The 9,032-nt window shown below is 63.3% G+C and overlaps 1 protein-coding gene across 1 annotated transcript; it reads right to left on the bottom strand.

Annotated features, from left to right (window-relative positions):
* Nucleotides 1–610: 610 nt before the first annotated feature.
* On the bottom strand, nucleotides 611–5,342 carry SLC39A4 (solute carrier family 39 member 4). Its single transcript, XM_022555358.3, has 12 exons — nucleotides 4,872–5,342; nucleotides 4,000–4,284; nucleotides 3,329–3,524; nucleotides 3,062–3,213; nucleotides 2,800–2,971; nucleotides 2,308–2,480; nucleotides 2,001–2,138; nucleotides 1,794–1,922; nucleotides 1,565–1,619; nucleotides 1,286–1,438; nucleotides 951–1,138; nucleotides 611–858 (listed from the first exon to the last, which is right to left on the bottom strand). The coding sequence occupies exons 1-12, from the start codon at nucleotides 5,253–5,255 to the stop codon at nucleotides 730–732; spliced, it is 2,154 nt and encodes a 717-aa protein (XP_022411066.2). The 5' UTR covers nucleotides 5,256–5,342; the 3' UTR covers nucleotides 611–729.
* Nucleotides 5,343–9,032: the final 3,690 nt, after the last annotated feature.

Genomic DNA, 9,032 nt, shown 5'->3' with positions numbered 1-9,032 from the left:
GAAGCCAGTAGAAGCTCACATAACAGATTCTTCCCTAAAGACTTCAGAGGAGCACAGCCTGCTGCCCCTTGATTTCAGACTTCTGCCTCCAGAACTCTGAGAAAATAAATTTCTGACGTCCTAAGGCACCCAGTGTGTGGTGGGCTGTGCTACAGCCCCAGGAAACTACCACATGGGGACTCTGAGGATGGACACTTCTGGTGAGGACAGTGGAGCAGAGCAGTAGAGGCCCGGGCCTCACGGAGGGTTGCCACACACCCTGGTCTGATTATCTCCAGGCCCATTTTTCATGAGAGAGAAACAAGCCCTCACCTGTGTAAATGCTGCTGCTTGTTTTGTTTTTTCTGCTACAAGCAAACAAATTTGATTTCTGATTGGATCCCAGGTCCTCCCTGCGGCCCTCAGACCCTGGTCCATTTCTCTGGCTTCACTTCCCATGCATTACAGATGAGGGGACTGAGGATGGCTATTTGGAGGTCCCTGAGCTCAGCTATGCTGGCTCCTTGTCAGGCACCAGGCACTGCTATGGGGAGAGATACTGCCCCACCTGTCGACCTTTCTTGGTGGGAGACCCTTCCCTCCCAGCGAGGTGAGCAGGCTGGGCTCCAAGCACAAGTGTCTTTATTGAAGATGGGCACTGGGGCTCTCCGGGTGGCTGTGGTTTCTAAGGGGCTGAGATAGTGCAAGGCCAGGAGCCAGAGTCAAGGGCTGAGACTGGGGCAGAGGCTATCAGAGGGTGATATTATCCTCATACAGCGACAACAGCAGCAGGACGGTCCAGCCGCCCAGCAGGCCCACGTTGTGCAGCAGGAAGAGGAGCCAGGGCCGCCGGTCCCGCACGTTCAGCATGGCCGGGAGCTGCGGAGGAGGTGGGCCCTGGGTCAGAAGTCAGCTCAGAGCTCCTGCTCAGCTGCCGCCCACTGCAGTCCCCTCCCGCACTCCGCGCTAACCATGTCGCAGAGCGCCACGTAGAGGAAGAGACCAGTGGCTACCGCCAGGATCCAGGTCTCGCCATCTTCGCCGACGCCTACCGCAAGCGCCACGTAGAGGCCGATGAAGGCCGTGAGCCCCGAGGCCAAGTTCAGCAGCAGCGCCAGGCGCACCGACAGCCCCGCGTGCAGCAGGGCCGCGAAGTCCCCTGGGGCGGGAGGGGCGGGGTCAAGCCGAGAGCCCCGCCCACCCCGACAGCCCTCGCTCCGCTCCGATAGTCCCTCCCAACTGTCCCGCCAACCAACCAACCGCACCCCAGGCAGGCCCCGCCCCGCTGGAACCCCTCGCGGCTCACCCAGCTCGTGCGGCACCTCGTGGCAGAACACGGCCAGCGAGGTGGACAGCCCCGTCTTCCAGGAGGACGAGAAGGCGGCGCCCACGGCCAGACCGTCGGCGAAGTTGTGCACGGCGTCTCCCAGCGTGATCACGTAGGGCAGCAGTCTCAGCTCTGCGGGCGCGGCCGGCGTGGGTGGGCATCTGCCTCGCAACACCTCGCCCCCGCCCCCCCCCCGCGCCGGTGCTGCGCACCGAACCCCTGGCACCCAGTGCTTCCGGGGCCTCCCTCAGGGCTCACCTGGGCTCAGTCTCCGGGGCTCCGGGCTCAGCAGTTCGGGGCTCTCCTCCGCCACCTGTGGGGCGGGGGGGATGCGGTCCGCGTAGATGAGCCTCTGGGCGGGGAGGTGAGGAGGGGCTCGCGGAGCTAGGTCCTCAGCTCAGGCCAGGGGCAGAAGCCTTGGCGTGGGGGCTGGGAGTGCAGACAGGGCTCCGCGTGGGGTAGGAACGTCCGGTAAGAGCCAGCTCACCAGGTCTGCGCGCGAGCCCTCGTGGGGCTGCTTGGGAGGCCGGAGATCGCTCGGCGCTAGCTGCAGGGACACGCCATGGCTGTGGCCGCCGTGACTGTGGCCGTGGCTGCAGGGCCCGTCCTTTCGGTCCTGCGGGGACAGCTGCTCAGGGTCCACCACGCCTCCCCCCCTCCTCCCCACACCGCGTCCAGCCCCCATGCACCTGACCTCCGGGTCCAGGGGCAGCAAGAGGTTGAAGAGGCTCTCGAACAGGAAGAAGGCATAGAGACCACCCAGCACAGCTAGGAGGCGCCAGGTGGGCTGCGAGCCAAGGCCTTCGCCATCATGCGAGTGCAGCCCCAGCACCTGGGGGGGCAGAGGGCGCTGGGCCAGTTGCGCCAGGGCCTCCTCCCCCCAGACAAGGAGATAGGAGTTAGGGGTCAGGGAAGGGTCCCAGAAGGGTGTGCCTAGAAGGAATTCTGGGTAGGCGAGTCTCTGGTGGGGGAGGGAGGGTCCTGGCGGGCTGGGGGCCAACCTGAGGCGTCAAGTGCAGAAGGGCGTCGCCTGTGAGCGCGCCCACAGCCATGCTCAGGAAGGTCTGGATGATGTAGTGGGTAGCAGTGCTGCATTTGGTGCAGGTGAGCAGCAAGAGCCCGAAGACGGAGCTGAGGCAGATGAGCAGTGTAGCCAGCGAGCCGTATAGGTACCCTGGGTGGGGGGACACAGTGAGAGCCTCCCTCTCAGCCTCAGCCCCCCACCCCCAGCTTCCCAGGGAAGGGTGTCCAGGTGGGGTCCAGGAGCGAGCAAGACCCGCCAGGGCCGCTCCTTCTAGCCCTCCGGCCTCGAAACCCCGTCCTCTTCCCTTTCAGGCCCCCATATTCCCTGCTACCCCTCTACGCCAGCCCTGGCCCAGCTCTCCCCGCCCCTCCCAAACCCAGCAGCCACTTCCTCCTCCCTTTTCGGTTCCTCCTCCATGCTGCCAGGCCCCTGGGCACAGCCAGGCACAGCTGGGGAGGTGGGCACTCACTCTGCACCTGACTGAGCTGGTCCTGGGTGGGCTGCTCAGGCTGGGGGCTGCAGGCCCCACTCAGTTGCTGCTGGAGCAGGGCAGGGCTCAGTTGGGCCCAGGCCTCCGGTGTCACCCCAGCCTGCTCAGACAGCCCATACACAGCCATCACATCTCCAGCACTCAGGCATACCTGGGGGGGTGACAGGCCTGGGGGTCAGGGACCTGAGCAGAGTGGTGGGACCCCACCTCTCTCCAAGACTAGGGCGCATGGACTGCTCACTGTGTCCCACATGCTGGAGCTGCTGTTGGGGGTGGCAGGGGGCACAGGGCCCTGGCGGTTGGCCCCCTCTCCCCGATGACCGTGGTCACTGTGGTCACCATGGGTCTCGGTTGCTCCGCCCACCCCCAGGCGCTGCATCAAGGCCTCCAGCTCTGGCAGGGAGGACAGAGTGACAAAGTTTGTGTGGGCTCCAGCCCTGCACCCCCCAGGGGCACCGATGCTGGGGTTCAGGGCACTCCCTGCCCAGTGGCCCAGCTCAGGCCTCACCAGCCAGTGTGATGTTGGGGTTCTCGCTGCTGTGCTGCCGGAACACGAAATCCATGAAGTAGTGAGGGGTCGGCAGGGCTCGGAAGCAGGACCCGCTCCTGACGTGGTCCAGCAGGGCAGCCAGGACTGGGCCGGGGCTGCCGGGAGACCCCACCCCCGCTGCTTCCTCCAACAGCTGAGGCAGGTCTACACAGGCCTGGGGAAGAGCTGGACCTCAGTCTCACTGGCCGTGTGGACTTCCTGGCCTCTAGCTCTGCCATTGCCCCTGGTGCCCCCTGGACTCCAGTGACTCTGGAGCAGCCTCCTGGGAGCACCACTTCTTGTTCACCTCAGACCTGGGCTGGGCCCCTCCCCTGCTTGGGGCCCCTCCCTGGTACCACAGGCCTCCCCCTTCCTGGCCCAGTGGGTCCAGGCCCCCACCTTCCCCCCAGGGCTCCTCCCTGTAGCCCCAGGAGCTTTCTCAGACCCCGTCCAGGGTCAGGGCCCCTCCTGGGGCTCCTGCAGCCCTGCCCTACTCAGTGGGGAGCGTCCATTTGTGATTCCCCCAGCCCAGACTCCCCCAAGTGCCCAGAAAGGCATTGAGGCCCAACCCCCTAAGGGGTCCCCCTCCCCCCAATCCCTCCTGGCTCCTCTTCACCCACCACCCCTGGCCAGCCCGCCCGGGCCCCCACCTCCGCAGAAGTGGGCCGGCCAGCGGCCTGGGCCTGAATCTTCTGCAGCAGCCTGGTCAAGCCTGGGGTCAGGGCCTCAGGGCTCTCGAGCAGGGCCAGGAGTTGGTCGGCGTGGGAGGCCCAGCGGCCAGCCCGGACATCCGCACAGGTGCCCTCCGGGTTGCTGAGGTAGAGGGCGGCGGCAGCGCTGAGGCGGGCGATGTGCCTGGGCTCCAGGGCCTGAGCGGAGAGGAGCCCTGGCTTCTCAGGCCTGCCCAGGGCCAGGGCGTCTTCCACAGACAGGCACTGTGGGCAGAGACAGGTGGGCGGGGGCCAGGTATCTGTGGCCCAGGAGCCGCCCCCTTCCCTGCGGGGGCCTCACACAGGGACCACCATCCTCTCCGTCCCTCTCACAGCGACACCCCTCCATCACCTGCTCACTCACGTGCTCTCCCCACCATCTCTCCCCACCATCCCCCCCCAATGACAGGACGACGCGTGCACATACGTACACACACGCATACGCGCACCACACACACACACACACACCACACACACGTACACACAGGGGTCCTGCCACCTCAGGGTGGTTTCTTCCTGGAACCACTGCCACTTTGCTGGCCTGGGGGCTGATGGAGTGGGGGTGGGGCAGCTCTGGGGTCCCGGAGCCGCGGGTCCCTACACGCCACCGTCCCACCAACAGGGAGGGCAAGTGGGTCTGAATGCGGAGTCGGGGAAGGTGGGCTCGGGCCTGCAGGCAGCGCCCAAGCTCCAGGCCACTGCACTCGGCCCGCCTCCTGGAGTTTGCCCGAGCCCTTTGCCGCCGGCCCTCGGGGTGGAGCGGCGGGCTGGGGCTGGGGCCGGGGGACCCGTCGGGTGGGGCTGTTCGTTACCTTTCCACACGGCCCGTCGGCGCAATGCACACGGACCGCTAGTGTATTTAACAGGCTGCCCAGAGCCTTGCGGTCCAGAACACCCCGGCCTGAGGACAGCAGGGTCAGCAGACGGGCAGGTGGGGTCGCCGTCCCGGTCAACGCCAGCACAGCCAGCAAGGCCAGCAGCAGCCCCGGCTTGGGCCCGGCCGGGCCAGCCAAGCTGCGGCCCCCGGGTGCTCTGAGTTCCAGGGAGGCCATGGTCGCCTGGGTGGCTGCGGGCCGCGTGGGCTGCCTGGTGCCAGACTCTGGGCTGGGCTGGGACCCGCCCGCCCCGGCGAGGCTCTCCAGGCATTTCCTGCGGGGCCCTGTGATTGGCTGCTGGAGGTGTCGCAGGTTAACCATTCCAGGTCCTCCCCGAGCAAGCGAGCGAGGTGCTGCTGCCCCCGGGGGGCGAGCCCGGGCTGGACTGGGCAGCCCACTGAGCTGTGGCCCCCGGCCACCCCCTCTGCTCCTGCAAGGATCTTGTTACCGAATGCAAATCTGTGTGCCCGACACACAGTGAGGCCAAACAAACCGAAACGTCAGAGTCTGGAGCAGAGACGGGTTTACTGGGGGGCCGAGCAAGGAGAATGGGTGGCTCGTGTTTAAAAACCCTGAACTCCCCGATGGTTTCTGGGGAGCCTTTAATAGGCAAAATTTGGGGTGAGGGCAGCAGGGCATGTGACTTTCTCCTGAGTGGTTGGTGGGGAGGTGGCGGCGGTGCTCTGGGGTCCCAGCTTGTAGTCGCCATCTTCCACCTGGGTGGGGGACTTAATTCTGGCAGAAGAGCTCCAAGGGGAGCCAGGACCTTGCCCCAAGGCTGTAGTTTCTTGACTGCCCCTCCTTTGTTTCTGCATCCCCTCCCTTCCCTGATTAGCAATGGTTTGAACCTGCCCTTTGGAACTCAGGGAAGGTCTTAGGGGGCTGAATGAAGCCCGTTTCCTACAAACAAGAAACGGGGGACAAGGAAAGGATTTGTACTCAGGAGGCCCCCCAGGGTCCTGCTCAGTTTCAATCCCCCCCCTTTTTTTTGGTACTCCTCAGTCTTGAGGGGAACAGGTGTCAGACAAGACAGGGAATAAGATTTGCATAGAGAGGCTGAGGAGGAACTTGGCAGAGGAACTCGGTTTTAGGGGAACTCCGTTTCAGTGTGGGTGTTGCTTCCCGGGGCCCTCTCTCTGAGAGCTGCCCCCAAGCCAAGGGGGCCTGGCGCAGAGGTTCCAAGACACCACTACAGGCCCGGTCCCCACATCCCACCTGAAAGCCCCCATACGGCCCTGCCCCACTCCCCTCCCTGCAGCATCCCCAGCAGGGCCCGCCCCCCAGCCCCCTGGCTCAGGCAACTTAGACACCCCAGAGCCTTCGAGGGCCTCCCTGGGCGTGGGGTCCTGAGCTGCGATGGAATTCTGTGTTGAAATTCTTGCGGGGGCTGGAATCCGAGGGAATTGAGATAAGGTGCTGGCTGAGTCATGTGCCCCTCTCCAAACCCTCCAGGGAAAACTCCCCAGGAAGTGGCCAAAGCCCCACACAAACAAGAGCAAAGAGGAGGCTGGGCGTCCTGCACATACCCCCTGGCTCACCGGCCAGTGAGGGGCTCCTGGGCCCTGAGGGCAGCAGGAAGCAGGAAGTGGGCACTAGGCTCAGGGAGAGGGGGAGAACTATGGCTCCCAGCCCTGTCCCTCCCTGCTGCCTCCTGCACCGGCCTTTGAACTTCTAGGCCTTATCTCTGCCTAGTTGGCAGTCTGGGGAAAGGGGCAGACCCCAGGGAGCTAGCCAACCCCAGTCTCGGGGCAGCCTTGCCTTCTAGAGGGAGTGTGGGTGGCCCCTTCCACACCTGGTTGGACCAACTGCTGACCCTGACCCTGTCCCTAGGGGGGGTGGTTGGGGTGGGGGAGGAGAGGCTCCAGGGGAGCTGGGAGCTCGGGCCCCAGGACTCTGTCCCCATCAACCTGTACCACCCAGGGTGGGGCCTCAGGCTGAGGACGGTGTCCTGGGCCCGAGTTCAGGTGTGGCTCCTGCCCTCCCACCCACACACATGCTGGACGGCACTGCAGTGTGACCTCGGTGGGTCCTACAGGGGTATCAGGCAAGGGGAGGGGATGGGAAGAGTCTGCCAGGGGTTCAGATGACTCCTGGACCCCTGAGTCAATGAGAAGGGAAGCTGGAAAGATTTGGGCTACCCCCCGCCCCCAGTTGTTGGGCCCAAACTGGCCTTTTTCCCTACCCCACCTTGTCAGGGCCGGGGCTGGCTGGAGCTGAGCCTGGCACCAAGCTGCTGCCTCAGGTCATCCACTGCTCAAGGCCTGCTTAGCTTCAGGGAAAAGGTCTCAGCCCAGCCGTTCAGGTCCCCTGGTGGAGGCCTGGCACGCAGCTGGCACCCCCTTGGGCCTCGGCACCCCTCTGCGTGGGCCCACGTTTCCCTGCTTCGTGTCCCCCCAACCGCTTACCCATGCCCTCCCTTCCTAGCCCAGGGCAGCCGCAGGGTGTGTCACCAACTGCCCTGCACATCTGCCTGTCACCCGCCAGCGCTGGGCTTATCCCCAGGCCCCTCCTGCATCAGTCCGTCACCCAGCAAGCGCCAGACACCCACATTCATCGCAGGATATTCACAGAAGCCCAAAGAGGGAAGCAGCCCAAGGGCCCATCAGTGGGTGAACAGATAAACAAATATGGTCTAGACACACCACGGAATATTACTCAGACATGAAAAGGAAGGAAATCCTGTCTCTCGCTAAAACATGGATGAACCTTGAGGGCATTATGCTAAGCGAAATGAGCCAGTCACAAAGGAACGAATTCTGTGTGATTCCATTCATGCTTCGAGGTTTCGGGGGTCGTCAGAATCCAGGGGTAGAAGGTAGAATGGCTGGTGCCAGGGGCTGGGCGGGATAGGGAGCTGTTTAACGGGGACAGTTTTAGTTTAGGAAGATGAGAAGGATCCTGCAGACAGATGGTGGCAATGAACGCACGACGTGGTTAATGCACCCAATGCCGCTGAACTTAGAAATGTTTCAGGTGGCCAACTTTATGTTTTACATATTTCATTGCAATAAAAAATTAAAAATAATTAATAAAAACTTAAAATAGACCCAAACAACCCTCCCTGGCCCTTTGCCCCCTCAGCTCCCTTGACAGCAGGTCACGGGGACTCAGGCACTGGTGGCCTTTCCCAGGCTCCACTGAAGCCTCACCCCAGCCCACACTGTTGTCAAAGTCACTGAGAGCCCCGCAGGCCAGACTCGGCAGGGCTCTTCCTCGGCTCGGTCCGCCCTGGAGCTCACCGTCCTCCACACCTGGGCCTCTGGTCTCCTCCCCAGGCCCCGGTCGCCCCTTCTTCAGCTCCTGCATTGATGCAGCACCAGTCCTGCCCCTCGGGTAGAATTCCTGGCACCCATGATAGCGTGCCTTCACCCCAGACACCAGCCTTCACCCTTGTCTATGGAACTCCACCCGCTGGTGTCCAGCCACGCACTTGACAGTTCCCCTTGACCATCGGAGAGCCAAGTCCAGCTCAGCCTGTGCACACAGGGCCCCTCCTCCCCAAGTGTCCACATTTCAATAGGAGTTCCTCCACCCCTCCAGGTTCAAGCCTGGTGTAACCCCGGAGTTCTCATTCCACCGCTGCATCCAGCAGACTGTGGGCACCACACACAGCACGGTCCACACCCAGAAGCTGACCGTCTCTCCCCCTCACTTGCTGACTCTGCTCTTCCCCCTAACACACCAGGGAGATGAGGGCCGCTGCTCTGAGTCCCTCACTGGCATCTGGGGCTTCTGGGTACAATCCCAAGTCCTGACCCGCCTTCCAGCCCCATTTCCCACCCGGCTTCCCACACCCTTCCTCCTTCCCCAGGGAGCCCTGCTCACTTCTCCTGGATCTTTTGTTCAACGCTGAGAGCTGCTCCTGACCACCCCGTATGCAATGGCACCTCCTCACTGGTAGCCTTGGACCTCCTTCTTCACCACTCGAAATATCACTTTATTTTGTTGCCTCTAGAAGCCAGGTACAAAGAAGTACCACTAAGAGAAGATGCTACGATGAAACTCTGGCGTGTCCCTTATCCCAACACCACAGCTGCTAAAACTGGAACCCACGCCCCTGGAACCCAGAGCCTTGGTCTCTGGTTTGCTGCTTGCTGT

Source organism: Delphinapterus leucas, chromosome 17 (assembly GCF_059928025.1).
Source record: "Delphinapterus leucas isolate spDelLeu-1000000601 "Yukka" chromosome 17, BTC_Dleu_Yukka2, whole genome shotgun sequence".
In the NCBI taxonomy this organism is placed as follows: Eukaryota; Metazoa; Chordata; class Mammalia; order Artiodactyla; family Monodontidae; genus Delphinapterus; species Delphinapterus leucas.
The sequence above is the reverse complement of the archived record's forward strand: the minus strand, read 5'-3'. Positions and strand labels throughout refer to the sequence as shown.

Bases quoted from the DNA above. Each gene is read 5' to 3' on its own strand.
- SLC39A4 (XM_022555358.3), bottom strand. From the start codon at position 5,255: ATGGTTAACCTGCGACACCTCCAGCAGCCAATCACAGGGCCCCGCAGG. The intron at 3,214-3,328 runs GTGAGGCCTGAG...CCTCCCTGCCAG, and splicing joins CCCCAACATCACACTGGCTG to AGCTGGAGGCCTTGATGCAG. The intron at 1,139-1,285 runs GTGAGCCGCGAG...CTCCCGCCCCAG, and splicing joins CGAGGTGCCGCACGAGCTGG to GGGACTTCGCGGCCCTGCTG.